The sequence below is a fragment of the Ustilago hordei genome, assembly GCF_900519145.1.
Source record: "Ustilago hordei strain Uho2 genome assembly, contig: UHO2_contig_06, whole genome shotgun sequence".
NCBI lineage: Eukaryota > Fungi > Basidiomycota > Ustilaginomycetes > Ustilaginales > Ustilaginaceae > Ustilago > Ustilago hordei.
In genome coordinates, this window is record NW_024545253.1 from 280,116 (window position 1) to 297,489 (window position 17,374).

A 17,374-nucleotide genomic window follows, 5' to 3' on the forward strand; every position below is an offset into this window, starting at 1 on the left:
CAATCGTTCTTCTTCTGTTACACAGATAAGCATTGATGGGTTGGTCGAGGTCTATCATCACCTTAAGTAGGGGCCAGAAGGATCCCGCTATCCCCCCCTCCTTAACCACCTATACACATCACAGAACACAGAATCCTACTCAACACATAACACAACTCTCGTCCAGAATAAAAGATAGAAGTCTACGTTCGTTATCAAACACACCCCCTCTCTTACACATAGAAAAGCTAGGCTGTTGCTGTTCCAACTCCTCGCATTGCTCTCCGTACTCGGCTTGGCAAGATTCGGCATAACTACCGGCCAGAACAATAAGCAAAGATGATCCCTTTAATATCCACTGTTACCTCAGCTCTCCCATCCAGAGGTTTGCCGGCATGGGATCAATACACAATAGCCTCGGCCTCATTAGCAGGTTTGGTCCTTATCGTGCTTTTCTTCCTCCTCGTATCTCCTTCCTCCGCCTCTTCCCCCAGCTCTGCTCCCATCCCTTACTCCCGGTTGAGCACGGTAGAAGATTGCGAAACCTACGCTTCAGAAGAGGATCAAGGAAAATTCCAGCTCGACGATTATCCCTCCCACCTCCGCTCAGCTCTCGGCACCCCGCTTGATGCGCAGAGCTATGAAGCTAGACGGTTGTACACCCATGTCAGCCTCGCTATCCTCTCTGTTGTGGGGTTGGCGATCGACGCTGCTGCTATCGTTCAACACCTTCTCAACACTACAGATGCCGGACTGCATTCCAAGGTCTACCTCAGCTCGAGTTCGGCGGCGCTGCGAACATTAGTGGTTGTGTTGGCGATGCTAGATCTGGGCGGTTTGAGCGAGTCGACGAGGTTAATCCACGTTTCGCTGTTGACCTTTCTGTGGTTGATGGCACAGCTAATGGTGGCATTAATCAACGTAAAACTTGATCTGTCTAGCAAGGGAGCGGATAGCAATCCCGCTTTGCACTCGATTGGTCTTTTCTCCACCTTGTTCTCCTTTCTTCTTGCTTTCCTGACACCGACTGGTCCGGCGGTAGAAGTGGAGATGGATGGCGTCAGAACAGTCGTGCGCAACAGCCAAGGTGGGGGATCAGTAGCTGAATCCGTTTTCGGCTTTCTCGCTCTTCCTGTCGTCCGCCAGGCTTATAGGCAAGGGACCATTAGCCAAGACAACATCCCCGCGCTGGATCACTCCTATCGTTCGGCAGTGCTAGCTGAGGAGATGATTGGCACTTATCGTCGGATTCTCTCCTCCTCTCTCTCTAACCATCCAGCAGGGGAGGCAAGGAGTGCCCGAGTGAAGGGTCAAGCCCTACTCTGGGCGCTAATCAAATGCAATTCTGCAGAGTTGAAAAGTACCGGGGTGGTGTTGGTTATTGCTACGTTCAGCTTCTACGTCCCCAAACTCGGTCTTAGTGTCTTGCTCGGTGGGATGCAAGACTATGATCGCACTCAACAAAACCGAGATACGGAGGATAATGTGGGCAACAGAGCCAGAGCAACGTTGGTCTACTCTGCAGTATTCTACCTCTCTCTTCTCTGGGAATCGCTGGTCATTTACTACTACTTCAGACCACTTGCGGTTAACCAGAAAGCACGAGTGCAGATCCAACTGACCACTCTTCTTGCTTGGAAACGGTTGCGTCAGAAAGAAGCTTACTCTTCCACCTCGTCCACTACCGAGGCTGGAAAAGGCGAAGCGGTTTCTTCCTCCTCTCAGGTGATCAATCTGATTACGACGGATGTCAATCGTATCTTTGGCCGAATCGACATGTTTTCATTCGCAATCATGGGTCCACTTGAAGTCTTTGTCGGTGGATACGGTGCATATTATCTCCTTGGAAATGGTGCTTTGGTCGGGTTGCTAGTCGCTGCGCTCATGCAACCCATCGCTATCCTCATCGGTAGAGTCACCGAGAAAATCGATACCAACCTCCAAGCTTCTCGAGACACTCGAGTTTCTCTCCTCTCCGAAGCTATCCGTGCTATCCGTCTGATCAAGTACAATGCCTATGAAGACTCGATCGCAGCACAAATCATGCGCAGTCGTCGCGCAGAACTCAAAGGTCAGGCGCAAAAATGGACCCTATTCACCTTTTTCGCTGGATTCTTCGCCCTAGTTCCAATGCTAACCATTGCCGTTGCGTTCGGATGGTATACGCTCGTGGAGGGGAAGGAGTTGACTGCTGCAGTTGCCTTTCCTGCAGTGGCGGTGTTGGTGGAATTGAGGTTTGCGGTGAGCTACCTTCCGAGTAATTTCCTGACCCTCATTCAGGGTTGGGTTAGTTTGAAGAGGATTGCCACTTTTATGGAGACTGCGGAGGTGAAAGAGATGCTAAACGATTACAAGCCAAGTTTTGGGCGAGGGAGCAAGGAGCAAGGTAGGATTGAAGTTAGGGATGCAGAGATCGCTTGGCCTGTTGAAGGCGATCGGACTGATGGAGATGGTGATGGGGTGTTTACGCTTTCGATAAGCAACGCAGTGTTCGAAACTGGAGCGATTAATCTGGTTTGTGGTAAGACCGGATCAGGTAAGACTTTGCTGCTTCTTTCACTACTTGGAGAGGCACAGCTTAACGCAGGGAGCATTGTTTGTCCACGCTCTCATCCGGCAGCATCACTCTACGCCAGTCGAATGTCTTTGAAGAACTGGTACATCGACCCAACCCTCACCGCTTACGCTCCTCAGCGTCCGTTCCTGTTCAACTCTTCTCTGCGGGATAACATTCTCTTCGGTCTCCCGCTTAACGCTTCCCGTTACCGCGCCGTTCTCTTGGCTTGTGGACTCAAACCCGACCTCAAGATCCTCAAACACGGAGATCAAACAGAACTCGGGGAAGGCGGTACGAACCTTTCGGGTGGACAAAAAGCACGTATCTCCCTCGCGCGCGCTGTCTACTCCCACGCAGGCACTCTTTTGATTGATGACTGTCTGTCAGCGTTGGATTCGCATACGACCAAGCACATTTGCGAAGAGCTCTTTGGAGACCGAAAAGCAGGCTTGTTGGAAGCAAGGACGACAGTGTTGGTTACACACCACGTGAGGTTGATGGTCGCAAGGTGTAACAAGGTTTTAGTGCTGCAAGAGGGTAAGCAGGTCTTTTGTGGTGGCACGGCAGAGTTTGTCGATAGTCGTTATTACGAGGGGTTGGAGAATGAGGTGAAGGACAGCGCTCAGGATGGGGAGCAAGAAGATGATGGAACCCCGAACTTTGGCAGTACCAGCAGCACCGCTGCTAGCTCTGCCAACAACTCTGACGACGACGCAGTGGAAGGAGAGGGGTTGTTGGAAGCCGCAGTAGCCGCTAGCGTGGCGGGTAAGAATGCATCTGCCTTCTCTCAACGTACTATCAAGCGTCGTCCCTCTTCCTCTGCTTTCTCCAACGTGTCTGGTATCGTCGACCCCAACGCTGCCCCTGCTCAGGGTGGTGATGGGGATGAAGGGGAAACCTTCAAGCAAGTGACCGAAGAGAAACGCGCACAAGGCCGAGTCTCATTTGCGGTCTACAATAGGTACATTGGTGCTGGAGGAGGTATCTTACTCTGGATTGCCCTCGTCGCTGCTTTCTGCTCGAATGCATTCTCTGATCTGGGTGCGAATTGGTGGCTTCATCTATGGACACAATCCTCCGTGTCCCACCAATCAGACCATTCGACTGAGTGGTGGTTCTACCGCTGGGTGCTCATCCAATCTCTCCAAGTGATCGCCATTACTCTCGGATACGCTCTGGTTTGCATAGCCTCGCTTCTCGCCGGTGCACGTCTGTTCAGTCAGCTTCTTCGCACTGTTCTTCGTGCTCCTCTTCGGTTTCACGATTGCACTCCCTCTGGACGACTGCTGAATAGGTTCGGGAAGGACATGGAAGCCATCGACTCGAACATCGCCGAGGAGCTGAGCGAAGCAGCAAAGTCTCTACTCATGGCAGTCGCTGCTCTCGTAGCAACGTATCTCGGAGGTGGACCGATCATTATCGCTATCCTTCTCATTATGTCTCCGTTGTTCTATATGCTCGTTTCCACCTTCACCATTGCTGCTCGCGATCTCAAGCGACTCGATTCGAACGCAGCGTCAAAACGCATTACTTGCTTCACGGATCTAATCACGGGTGTAGTCACGATTCGAGCCTTCGGTGCAGGTTCAGCTTACTTTGCGACGTTGATGGAGAGGTTGGATGAAAACATGATGTTTTATTTCTGGCAGGCGACTGTTCGACAGTGGCAGAGTCTCCTGCTGGGGTTGGGAAGCAGTGGATTTGTAATTGCTAGTGTATTGGTGGTCACTTTGACACCGGGTTTTACTGCAGCGCAAGCGGGGTTCACGTTGAGTTTCGTACAGAACTTGACATCCATGTTGCAGTTCGGACTACGAGCTGTATCGAACGTCGAACAGAGCTTTGTGGCAGTGGAGAGGGTGATGGAATATTTCGATGTTGAAATCGAACCGCTCGATTCTGCTCCCAAAGCGGTGGTGGAGAGAGGAGAACAGATCGAACCGAGGGCAAGCTGGCCAGAGAAAGGTGCGATCGAGATTAAGGATCTTCACCTCGCTTATGCGGAGAAGCTACCTGATGTGCTGAATGGCATCTCACTATCGATCAAGCCAGGAGAAAGGGTCGGCATTGTAGGTGCTACAGGTAGCGGCAAGTCAACTCTTGTATCGGCGCTATTTAGGTTCTTCGAGTACCGAAGTGGCCAGATCATCATTGATGGGGTGGATATTGCTAAGGTAGGATTGAAGACGTTGAGGAGTCGGATGAAGATCGTCCCTCAAGATCCACTTATTCTGTCGGGTACGCTGAGGAGTGCGGTGGATGCGATGGGAGAATACAATGACCAAGACATCACCCGAGTGCTAGTCCGGGTTGGATTGCTCAAAGACAAGCTCACTTCTGGCTCCCCTTCGGCGGGATATGGCACATTGGAAACCACCTCTACCCCCAACGTTGCTAGTCGGGGCGGCAGTACAGACTCATCCACGCTCCTCTCCCGTTCCTCCTCCGCCCCAGGTGAGGGCAACGACGAATCAGGCAGCCTCTCATCGCTCGAATCGCGCATCGAAGAGAGTGGCTCCAACCTTTCCTCTGGTCAAAAGCAACTCGTCTCGCTATGCCGCATTCTGCTTTCCGCCTCCTCCGCAGAGAAGGCAAACAGCATTGTAGTGCTCGACGAGTCGACTTCGTCTATCGACTACACTACCGACGCCAAAATGCAAACTCTGCTCGACTGGCACTTTGCTGCACACAACACTACGGTTCTTGCTATCGCTCATAGGCTGCGGTCGATTATACACTTTGATACCGTTGTTGTGCTTAACCGCGGCAAGGTAGTGGAGAAGGGTAACCCGGTTGAACTGCTCGCTAATGAACATGGCTGGTTCACAAGGTTGGCAAAGAGCACAGGCGAGCAAGAGTATGCTTCGTTGAAGCGGGCGATTGCCTTGTGACTGTTGAAACGAGTGGCAGACTTGGATGGTGGGAAGCGGTTTATTACGTATGTCGACGATGAACAGTATGTACAGGTAGATGGATAGCATGCGAACAGAGAACAAACTAGCTGAATGTGGTGTTTTTATACGTCTTACCCTGTGTATGACTCAGTAACATGCTACACGTGTTTCTATGAACACTCAAAGTTTGATACTCCCTTTTAGTTAAAGATACGTCGGTATTTCTACAAGCCTATATGTTAGATCCGAGTACACAGGGTCGGGAGACCGAGACTAAACAGGGTGTCAACGGAGATGAGATAAAGGTGAAGCCCGTGGGAGCACAGACAGCTTATTCTCGAGGGTTGACACCAAGTTATGAGGTATGCAGGGGGTATGTTGACAAGGCAATAGCTATGAAAGGGTGGTGCCATTGGATGCACGGCCCGTGGCAATGACTCGAAGGGGCGAGTATAGGTTAACTGTGAAGGTATATATACTCATGTCCTGTAACCCCGATTTCCTTAAAACTATAAGATCTTTCGTAGAGATATACCTGGTTGTTAGGGCGTCTGATTGTGGCCTCCCAAGTGGTGTATCTAATTTCAACTGCTTTGTGCGTATGCTGAGATGACTGACATCTTGTTGAAGTACGTTGTTGTGCGTTGTGCCGAAGCGGGCATAAGAGCATGAGAATAGGAGTAGGGCGACGTGCGACGACAGAGTGGGCGCGTGGCGGTAGCTATGACGTCTCCGACTTTTGACCGTCAGTTCTGGTTATGCAATCGTCTTGGCCTTCTTTGGAGGGGGTTGATCGGAAGCAGTCTGCCGAGAAGTCGAACCTGCTGAACTGCCAAAAGTGCTGCTGAAAGCCTCAAACAGGCGATGGATGCCCAAGGTTCTATTTGGTCGAAGCTTCTGAAGAAGGGTTGGAGTATTCCTGACGGTGGAGGTATCGTCTAAAAGCTCGTTTGATGGAGCTTCCACCGCGTGGCCTTTTTGCACATAATTGCAGGCGGGGAGGCGAGCAAGATCATTGTGTTCGGAAGGGATAAGCTCGCCAATTAGTCGTTCCTTTGCGGTTTGGACGAACAAGCCTCCGCAGTGAACCTCGAGCGTTGGAAGGAGCGCATAGACTGTGCCCGAGAATTGCGGAGAGCCTGTCTGACGCTCATGGACGGGGCGATAGACTGGCCAGATGGTGTTGACGTCGTATCTCTTGTGCAGCGTTTCAAGAATAGATTTGATCGGGAAAATCGGGCTTATGCCGTCGATGCGAACGACACTGTCGGTTCTATCGTGCTGAGCAAAATTGAGCCCGACAGCCCGTTTGATAGTAGGCGTCAAAGGAGATGCTGAGCTCTTTTGCTTCATAGCCTCTTGAAACATGTCTCGCTCGCGCTTGCGCCGACGTTGGCTTCGAGGGTGCGAACTGAGAACACAAAAATGATTGTATTCGTGCGTGTGAGGGGGTAAGACGATGAGGTCAGGAGCAATGGATGAAAAGATTGATTGAAGCTCCCGTACTACATCGTCGTGGGCTTTTAGTGGCTCCGGTGGATGATGTTTTGTGTGTTTGAGCACGTATTCCAGGCGCGGAGCTTGATTGCAAACACCTAAGCAAGGCACATGGTCCGACGGCCACGATGAGATGAAAGGCACGATCCGGCCTTTTAGCAATTGTCGAGGCTTCAGCATACTATGCAGCTTCCGCTTTGGGTGCTGAGTGAAGGTTAGAGAAGCTGAAGTTTCTGATGAAAGGAGGGTTTAAGAGTTGTTCACGCTAGCGATCGAGGCAAACCAGAAATGCAACGGTGAAGCGACAGGTGAAAAGCCTGATGCAAGTGGAAGAAGCCCCCAAAAAAGGGAAGAGAGGGTGAGACGAAGGGGGCGAGCGTGTCTTTATAAGCGCTGGGCATTCCAAGTAAGGCGGTCTGAAGTGCAAAGCACCGGCATACAGCAGGCCGAGGCTGAGTCGAGCGCTGTTCCGATGCCAAGTTGTGAGCGTGAGAACTTTATCGGAAGATATTCGACGAGCGTTTGTATGCGTCTCATTGCTCTTCGGACACGCCGAACCAAATGACTGAGAGGAGTGATTAGGCTATCGACACATCCTCCAACAACTGACAAATGATGAAGGAATAATAGAAGACGCGTGTCGACACTCAGCGGTCGACAACAGTCTCAGCACAGTGTTGAAGCTATTGAGCAAAAACACTATACTATATTGACCTGGGCAAAGAATGTGGTGGGAGCCTCGAGCTCTCCGCTCGATATATATACAAAGTATCGGCACATGCCAAATGTGGGAGCATCCCCCTTAATGACCAAGGATGACAACGAGCGGGACTAAGCGATACCCGATCTCCTACTGTGTCGGCTCGGCTCGATCTCTGATCAGATCGGCTCTGCGTTTTCCTTTAGCATCTTACTGGATCGTAATCTTCAGCGACAAACTGCCTTGCACCAAGCCCCTTTCGCCTGACCCTTTCCAAGGGACGAGAGAGAATCCTAATCGATTGCAATCTCTGCCGTGTGAAAACTCTGTTGAAGTGATGGTGGACTCTTTATGGCAGGAGACGGTTGTATTGCCTTCTCGACATTGGTGAGTAAGTACAATGATGGATGATATGATCAGGAACAAACTAGCTGACTCGAGCACTATATATACACCTCGACACCGTTACAAAGGTAGGGGGAAGGTCTGAAGCATGAGAGGCAGGGCACGAGAGCCCTTTTGAAAGCAGGAGTCCGTTTTCGCTGAGCGACTTTGCCACCCTGTCGAAAGGTGCCGATGAAGGCTTATCATCGTGAGATGATTCGTCGGCCGAGCAGGACACTAGGCAAGGCGAACGGAAGTGCTGAGAATTACACAAGATACATCTGTATTACATTCGATCAAACAGTCTAGATCATCAACAGATGGGTGCAGCTCGATGTGGTGTGCTGCTACGACCTCAAACAGGAGCAGCGCAGCCGAAACTAGTAGCAGCACCCCCGGCTGCAAAAGTTTCCTTGATTGATTCTCCCGACCCATACATACCCAAACCGGAAAGTGTGTATGCACCCAAGGTGACAATCAACAGTACCACCTTGACCACGATACCTGGAATTGCGACCATTCTACCGGCAAGCAGAGGGTACTCATAGTACCCGCCGAACAAGCCTCTCTGCCACCTGGACCACTGACTCCAAGTGTCCTGTTTCCTCACCTCGTTTGCTGGCGTGAAGGGTGTGTCGCCCTCCATAGCATCGCGCTTGATGCAAAAGATGAGCGCAAGCATAAACGGGAACGAATAGGAAAAGTTGACAATCGCAATAGCCGCGATCAAACCCGAAATCGTCTGCACTTGCGGAATCGAACTTGCAATAACGAATGCCAAGGCCCAATACACCACCGATACTCCCGCCCAAATCACTCGTCCCCTCGCAGAGTTGAGCGCAGGACCTTTGAAGAAAGTCTGGACGGTGTTGACGTAGATGACTTTCAAACCAACGTTGCCGTATAGTGCGGCGGCGATAGTACCGGAGAGAATGGCGAGCATGTTGCATACGGTTTGGAACGAGTATTTCGCAATACCGTTGTAGGATTGGCCGAGCACGTATTGTCCTTGGAAAGCATAAACGACGTTGGCATAGATAAGGTAGACCGAGCAGATCAAAGCTTGAGCAGAGATCATACCTTTCCAAAAGTCCATGGGACGACGCATCTCTGACATTAACTCGGGGAAGATCATAGCTCCTCCGTAAGCGAAAACCTGCGGCGAGTTCGCCAAGCGAAAGAGCAGTCGAAGCCGAGTAGAATAGTGGAAAAGGGGAGCGGAAACGAGCAAGAATCGATCGAGGGGAGATCGTTAGTATAAGTTTCAGATGACGGTGGTGGAGGTGCCGAGGTGCCGAGGTGCGGGGGAGAAAGGTGTGCATGGAAAGTTGATTTCATATGTGCCACCAGATTCGATATGCGAACTTACCATGTTCATAATACCGTTAACTTTCTGGCTAATGGGGTATGAGACAAAAGCCTCGGTGAAGACTGGCTGGTTGTTGTAAGGGTAGTCCTTGCCGTAAGATGCTTGAGCACCAGCAATGTAGGGACCGTACTTGATGATCGCGGCCATGGAGATGATGACAATCGCAATGTTCTGGTAAACCGCAGTCGAGGCTGCAAAGCCAAGTCCGCGGAAGGTCTGCACCTGAGCGAAGGCCATGCCGATCAGAGAGAAAAGGACGACGCAGACGGAGAAGCAGAGGTTGGCATTACCGGGAGCACCGTTGATAACCTGGCTTAGAGCTTGACCGTTGGTCAAGCAAATCAGACCGACGTTGATGATTAGCTGAAGAGTTTGAAGGGTGTTGAAAGTCCATCGCATGGGGTGCCCGACGATGCGCTCTCCGAGATCACCGTAGGTCTTGACAGGATATCGGGCGGAATCGAGCTGGAGGAACAATTTCCAGAGGATGATACCGCACCACCAAGCGCAGAAACCCATGACGATGTACATGACGTTACCGGTAACCCAACCATTCTGCGACATGGCGTATGGGGCACCGTATGGACCCAAGATATCGGTAGTGATGAGGTAGAAGATGCCGACCCAGGAAGCAGTCTTGATCGCTCGGTGGGCGTTTCGGCTTTCCTTGTCAACCTCGGAGAGACCCTCGAGCTGGTCGAAAGTGGATGCATCGGTGTTGTTGACCTGCGGCTTATCGTGGATGAAAGTGCTGGATTGGGAGACCTTCTCATCGGATCCACGCTTAGCGTTCTCCAGATAAGCAGAGACGTGGGGAGCATCGGCTTCGACAGAGATACCAGCAGTTCCGTAGAGCTTTTCTTGCTCGCGCTGGATCTGAGCGTAGAACATGTACTCCTCGAGCGAGACGCCAGAGTTGGGAGAGGCCTGATACATAGCAGGAACGGGAGCTAGGCCGGTAACACCCTGTCCAGGAAGATCGGACTGATGAGTCTCCTCCTTGTTAGAAGTGTGGTGGCTGCGTTCGATTTGTACGCTTTTAGCGTGCTCGACCATGTCGTGGATGCCCATTTTGGCAAAAGATGGGGGGGGGGGGGGGAGGTGGTGATGGGGAAATTGTGGTAGGAGAAAAGAATGAGCAAGTTGTTGTCTCGGACTATATGTTCTGCTATCGAGTCAAGGGACCAATGACACCCAATTGGAAGCGCAGACATCCAAACTCCAATGAGGAGAGGGGCAGACGATCAAAGCGACGAAACCATCCAACCGGACAACGGAGCGGGCATGTCCGATTCGCAACGATCATATGGCACGAGACAAAGCGACGGCTAGACTAACCGAAACCGGCGGTCTCTGCAAGCGAGCATACGCTATCTCAGCCAAGCACACAATACGCAGACGCTTTCTTGTTGTTGTGTCTGAACCGAATCGAAACTACTGTTCACAAGTGACGAGATGTGCGCCACACCATCATCCAAGCGGCCAATCGTAATTGAGCGATAAAACCTCAACACCTCATACGATGGGCTCAGGGCGTAACAAAAAGCAAATCAACGTCACTCTCGATCCCCTCTCTGAGACCAAATCAGAGGATAGTCGGGCGAATAGGAGCATCAATCCACAGCTTGCATTTTTTTGATGCCGCGGAGGATTTGCTGTAACTACTTGAACAATGCTGTCCAGTTGACCGCCGCCGCCGGCGCGATGAGCACCGATGCATAATCTCATTCACATTTGTGCCGATTTTTAAGACAGCGACCCGCACCACATATCCGTTGTGCCAAGAGCGTACAACAGATTGAATTGAGGCTCCCTCCAGGGTCAGTTGGGCTGTTGAGAAGTGTGCAAAGAGCGACGGCCTGCAAACAGTCGCAAGTATGAGAGTTGAACGAGCAACGTCCGCAACGTCGCATCGAGATCTAGCCCAGATCTCAGGAAAATCGGCGCCTTGCATGGATCTAACAAGCTGACACGAGCAGCAAAAGGGTGCCCGATTTTGCTGAGATTGACCGGAAGTTTATATCCCCCCTCCCCGATCTGGCACTTTCTGCGCAATGTGTCTTCACGGGCCCTGTGACACATAGTTTGGCGTATTTCTGATTGACTTTGTTACACTTTCCTCCATTGCAGGGATCTCCACTTGAGGCTGCCCCTCAATGAGCTCCCCCTCAATTGCTTCCTCCTCGATGTATGGTTTCTCAGACTCTTCCGTTTCGATGAATGACTCCATGTCGACGTATTCGTCTGAGTCAGCTCGTGAATAAGCGATGTATGCTTTTACGAGCTTCGCCCTGTCAGCATTCTGGATAAAGGCTGGAAAATTTCCGACCTATCTTGAACTGATTCCGCTCGCAGCATAGTGTCAAGATAGCATAGCATCAGCTGGCATTTCGCAACAAGTACGAGAAAGAGAAGGCGACAGTGGAGAGGCAGACTTGAGAGCAGTGAAGGGGATTGATGACGTCAACGTGGCTTGTGCGCTCGATTTTGAGTCAGCTTCACCACTCGCTCTTGCTCTCCTGGCTCCTCTGCAGCTTCAAGTCTGGCTATGGGAGAAGGGGAGCCGGATGGTGAGAGTTCAACCCATGGGTGGAGTGGCGAAAAGCTCTGCTAGCTCGCAGGTCTTCAAAGGTCAAGGAGAGGCAGCAGCTATCTTCTCTTCCGGTCTCCATCCACCATCTCAAACATTTCCGCAAGGTCGATTTCAGTGATGTCGGTACAGGAAAATCAACCCAAGGGACAAGCTAGTGTTCCTCCCAAGGTGAGTCTTGCACACTTTCTACTGGGAAGATGGCATTATGAATTGACTAGAAAGCAAGATGTTGCTTCTTTTTTTTCCCATTTGTGCGGCGTGTTAGGGGCCGGGTCATGACCAAATGCCTCTATGGAAAAGAATGACGGATACGTCGAGACGATTCATGAAAAGAGACCCACAGCTGATGCCTTTGGCTGCTATGTAAGTTCATCCGACGCCCTTTTCACGTTTTCTTGCTGCTGTTTGCTAACCGTTTGTCTCTCTTGATGTTGCTGGTGATGATGTTGCTGGTGATGACTGGGCTGGTGATGACTGGGCTGGTAGAAGTAGGTAAAGCTCCGAGTCGAACGCGATAGGAGTCGAGACTAACACTCTTGCTTGAATCCTGTGGATTTACAACAGCACTCAGTACCATCGGCCTATACGCATACTTTCACTCGTACAAAGTCCGAGACGTTTCTCGCGAAACTTCCTTGCCACGACACAGCGAGACAAAAGCTTCTGGTCGTGGTTCCTCCATCGGCACTTCTTCCGGCGAAGATCCTGGCAGCCAAACGCCCAACGATTCTTCCGCCGATAAAGGAAAGTATCAGGCCGCATCAGGTGGGTTAGGCAGCTATCTTTACCCTCACCTCGATAAATCTGAGAAAGAGGATCTGGAGAATGTAACGGTGAGACCGGAAGAAGGATGGTTCGGAAGAACGATGAAGCAGGCTGGCGTGCGGGATCAGAAGAGAAAGGATCAGGACTTTGAGGAGAGATCGAAGCAGCAACAGGATATAGTGGCTGGTAGGGTCGAGAGAGAGGGAGGTGATGTGCCGGCTAGGGAGAAGGAGCATTTGAGCGATTTGCAAGGACATAAGCGGACTAAGTGAACTTGATCTGCACAAATCGTCTTGCTTTTTCGAAATTCTGTTCTCGTTGCGCATTCTGTGGTGAATTGGTGTGGTGTTGTTGTGTATGCGTACAATGCGTGCTTGATAGCTTTCAAAGTGACGAGGCAGGGGATGAGCTGGCATCATACAATCACGCGAGCCGACGCTGATTGCCCTTGACGCTGCAAATAGGCAGCTGCTCTCGCCTCGTCGTTGTTTCTCGTCAAGCCAGGTGTCGCGACGATCTGCGAGACACCTGTCTCTGTTTCTCGACCGGTATCTGAGCTTACAACTGGCGTAGTTCTGCCAGCAAAGATACTTGTGGGGGCACCAATCGCCCCTGTACTGCCAACTCTGTCGAAGGAAATGAGCATCGATCTTGCCCCTTTGCCATCCTGACACTCGTTGCCAGCCAAAGTCGGAAGGGCTCCTCTCCAGCTAGTGCTATCGAAGTAATGACTTGCATGCACACCCAAGCCGATCGTCAGTACAGCTGTTGAGAGTGCGGCTGCCAACGGATTGCGAGGCAGCTGTTTGATCGAAGGAGCAGTCTTAAAGAGGAGGTAGGTAAGCGACCAAGCTGTGACCACACCGCTACCATTGAGTGCGTCTCCTTGATCGATTATGTATCCGCCTGTACCGAATGCTGCGGCGAAGAAGGCTAGTTGCCAGAATGGAGGAACAGTGCGAACTGGTGCGAAGGACGCCGATACTGATGCGGCTCGTTGGGATGCAACTATGCGGGCGACAAGGCTAGAGGAGCCTCGTGAGGAAGCGTAAGCGGAAGCTTGGGAGAAAGCTTGTTGCCGTTGAAGCTTTGCGGCGGCTTCAGCGGCGACTTGGGCTGGAGAGGCGAATCCGAAGGGTGTGGAGAGGGCGAAGAGGGCAGCGAGGGTGTAGGAGGGAGTGCTTGATTGGGCATAGGAGCCCAGATTACGGACGGTGGACTGCAGCCAGGCGTGCTTGTTTGTATCCGGCATCGACTGGATCGCCGACATGGTTGCGTTTGCCTTGGTGTCAAAGAGAAGGTGAGGATAGAAGATAGAGGGATAGGGAGGGTGATCGAGGAGCATCAAAAAGGGTCCTTGGCCTCCACTCTTCTGTGATCCGGCTTCCGAGAAAAGCTCAAAATTGATTGATATATATCTATAAAAAAACAAAATGTCGTTGAGGTCTAACATATGGGATCTTGAAAAAGCTAGCGCGCATCCAAGTTGATCTCTGTTGAGAAAAGCACGGTCAAGGCAGTCAAACGAGTGGCAATATCATTAGCATTTTTAGAGAGCTAAGTACAAAGGAATATCATGAGTATATATATGCTTCTGTGTCAAGCAATGTGTATGTATGCCTATGAGGTGACACATATGAGGATGTGCCACTGTCAAATGAGATAGGGGCATTGGTGGGTGGTGCTGAGCATTGGTGGGAGTTGATGGGTGGCAATGCCAAGTGAAGTTTGCAGTTGTGTTAGAACATGGATGCATGGTCATGTGATTTCACTGTCCCCATCACAAACTGAATGAGCAGAGGGGTTGAGGTCTACTATACCAAGACATCTCTGGGTGTGCATAAGTAAGTGTTGGGACACCAGCTTAGTGAGGTAGTCTGCATCATTGTGGTCAGTCCCTATATATTGCATGGCAATGTCACCCTCTAGAACATGATTACAGATGATGTGGTACTTCATGTCAATATGCTTGAGTCTTGAGTGGAGCACCTGGTCCTTTGCAACTTGGATGCATCCAGTATTGTCTGCAAAAATGATCAGAACATGGTCCCCGAAACCAAGCCCTCATAGCAAATGCCAATGGAAAAATGCTTTGCATGTGGCAGTTGAACCTGCCATGTATTCTGCTTCAATGGCTGATTCTGAGACACACTTCTGAATGTGTGAACTCCAGGTCACTATGCTGCTGAAAACCTTAATGATCAAGCCTGATGTGCTCCTTCTGTTTGTGTTCAGATTGGAGGCCCAATTTGAGTCCATGTAAGCAGCAATGGGTGGCTTGTCATTATTTCTGCTGCCAAGTTGCAGAACCTATCCTGTGTCTGGTTCAGGTACTTCACCACCTGCAGGGCTGCTTGCATTGCTCCCTTGGTGGGGTTTGACATGTGATGAGCCAGGGTATTGACCACATATGAGACATCTGGTCAGATGGTGTTCGAGATCCACAGTAGCTTTCCCACCAGGACCAGATACTTGACTTTCAGTTTGCTGTCTATCTCCTCTTCAGGGCTTGCCTTTGATGGGGTGCAGACCATTGGTGTCCATGTCTTCTTGTGCAGTTGAATCCACTCCCTTATGATTTCCCTGATATACATGCATTGATCCAGGTCAATGGTTCTCTTCTCCTGGTCTTGTGTGATCTTGATCTTGAGGAATTCTGTGGCTGGTCCATTGTTGGTGATCTTCCACCTGTTGATGATGGCCTTCTTTGTTTGATCAACCTGGTCCCTTTGTGGTGACACAATGAGCATGTCATCCACATTGACTGCAATGATCACCTGTGATGCACCCACGCCTCTAAGGTACATGCAAGGTACATTGAGGAGTGGGAAGAAACCCTGCCATTGTAAATGTGCATCAAGCTCCTTGTGCCATTCCTGGCCAGATTGCTTCAGTCCATATAGGCTTTTAAGTAGTTTATACACCTTTCCTGCCAGGACTTCCACACCCTCTGGCAGTTTCAAATAGACATCGTGATGGAGATTGGTGTTGAGGTATGCTTGAGTGATGTCAATGGAGTCCACTGTCAGGGGTCTCGCGCCTGAAACCCAGGTCGGTCTGTCGAGATGCTTGGTGACTATCAAATTGTGCAACAGCTATTGTCTCGGTATCGGTCTCGACGAGCTAGTTGTTCAGTGACTATCAAGTTGCACAATGACAGCAGGTGGCATTCATTGTATATACTATCATAGGTTTCAGCTGACCTCTGTGGACACTCTGTTCAGGGGTAGCTTGGCATGATCAATATCAATGTGTAGATTATGATGACACCAAGGTCTGGTGTGAGTGTTGATGATGATGAGGTTGATGGTGTTGGTGATAAGGTTGGTGGCATCAACATGAGTGTCCAGTGTGTTGGCTTGATGCTTGAAGTGATCCCTGGACTGCAGTGGACTACTGCCTTCGGTTCTATCTATATCTGGACCACTGGTTTGCTATGAACTGCCTTTGGACATCAGGTAGTGGTGATACAACACACACACTACAATGAGGAGCAACCTTGATAGATTGTGTCATGGGCCTAAATGCGAGTAGACAAAGTAGAGAAAGGAGGAGAGAACAGGAGGAGTAGAGAGAGGAAGAGGAAGGATGATGTTGGCGATGTTGTCGAGGAGGAGGAGGAGGAGTAGTCAGCATGAACCAGACCAGAGCATGCCTCGACAGAGCTCGGCTCTTAAGAGGGGGGTAGTGTCATGGGCCTAAATGCTCAGGAAGCAGGAGGGTCGCTGGTTCATATGGAAGGAGCACAGGTATTGAAGATCTAGTTGACACCAGTAGAGAGCATGGTCATAGTGCAGTCTCCATGGAGACCATGGACTCCTACAGACTCACATGCAAAGGAGGACCGAGCCATATGCGAGGAGGGCCAGGCACAGCCATGAGGAGGACCAAGCTCAAGGAGCAGGCACAGCCATGAAGAGGACCAAGCTCAGATGGTTACCACTCAGGGGCTCGAGAGACAAGAGTCAAAGGAACTGTCACTGGTCAAAGGAAGAGGAGCAGTGTTGAAGGAGTCGACACCAGGTCATGAGGAGGAGGAGCAGTGTTGAAGGAGTCGACACCACTCAAGAGACACAGGGGTGCCAAGCAGGAGAGGCCCCTGAGCAGTACTCGATGAAGAAGGTACTCTCTGGAGAGAGAGCAGGAGCAGCATCGCTGGCAATGCTGAGTAGAGGTATATAACCATGCTTTCTCATCATCATAGGTCAAGTGGATCCTCATCCACTCTACTCACCATAACTAGTTATCACTTCAGCATAAGTATACATTAGTTTCAGTCAGCATAGCAGCAATCTATCAAGGTTGCTCCTCATCGTAGTGTGAGTGTTGTATCACCACTACCTGACGTCCGAAGGCGCCCATAGCAGGTTAGCGGTCTGGATCAAGATAGAACCGAAGGCAGTAGTCCACTGCAGTCCAGGGATCACTTCAAGCATCAAGTCAACACACTGGACACTCGTGTTGACGCCACCAACCTTATCACCAACACCATCAACCTCATTATCATCGACATCACCAATCTCATCACCAACACCATCAACCTCATCATCATCAACACTCACACCAGACCTTGGTGTCATCATAACATTGATATTGATCGTGCCGAGCTACCCCTGAACGGAGTGTCCACAGAGGT

General features: G+C 50.7%; 5 protein-coding genes across 5 annotated transcripts; 2 read left to right on the forward strand and 3 right to left on the reverse strand.

Annotated features, from left to right (window-relative positions):
* Window positions 1–318: 318 nt before the first annotated feature.
* On the forward strand, window positions 319–5,427 carry UHO2_03552 (related to YBT1 - Vacuolar, ABC protein transporting bile acids; the record flags this gene model as incomplete). Its single annotated transcript, XM_041554158.1, has 1 exon — window positions 319–5,427. The coding sequence occupies one exon, from the start codon at window positions 319–321 to the stop codon at window positions 5,425–5,427; it is 5,109 nt and encodes a 1,702-aa protein (XP_041410092.1).
* Window positions 5,428–6,186: 759 nt separating this feature from the next.
* UHO2_03553 (uncharacterized protein) lies at window positions 6,187–7,107 on the reverse strand (the record flags this gene model as incomplete). Its single annotated transcript, XM_041554159.1, has 1 exon — window positions 6,187–7,107. The coding sequence occupies one exon, from the start codon at window positions 7,105–7,107 to the stop codon at window positions 6,187–6,189; it is 921 nt and encodes a 306-aa protein (XP_041410093.1).
* Window positions 7,108–8,366: 1,259 nt separating this feature from the next.
* UHO2_03554 (uncharacterized protein) lies at window positions 8,367–10,451 on the reverse strand (the record flags this gene model as incomplete). Its single annotated transcript, XM_041554160.1, has 2 exons — window positions 8,367–9,167; window positions 9,381–10,451. 2 exons carry the CDS (start codon window positions 10,449–10,451, stop codon window positions 8,367–8,369), a joined length of 1,872 nt encoding a protein of 623 aa, XP_041410094.1.
* Window positions 10,452–12,090: 1,639 nt separating this feature from the next.
* On the forward strand, window positions 12,091–13,010 carry UHO2_03555 (uncharacterized protein; the record flags this gene model as incomplete). The annotated part of the gene is made up of 3 exons (XM_041554161.1): window positions 12,091–12,141; window positions 12,239–12,336; window positions 12,536–13,010. The coding sequence occupies 3 exons, from the start codon at window positions 12,091–12,093 to the stop codon at window positions 13,008–13,010; spliced, it is 624 nt and encodes a 207-aa protein (XP_041410095.1).
* Window positions 13,011–13,153: 143 nt separating this feature from the next.
* On the reverse strand, window positions 13,154–14,008 carry UHO2_03556 (uncharacterized protein; the record flags this gene model as incomplete). The annotated part of the gene is made up of 1 exon (XM_041554162.1): window positions 13,154–14,008. The coding sequence occupies one exon, from the start codon at window positions 14,006–14,008 to the stop codon at window positions 13,154–13,156; it is 855 nt and encodes a 284-aa protein (XP_041410096.1).
* Window positions 14,009–17,374: the final 3,366 nt, after the last annotated feature.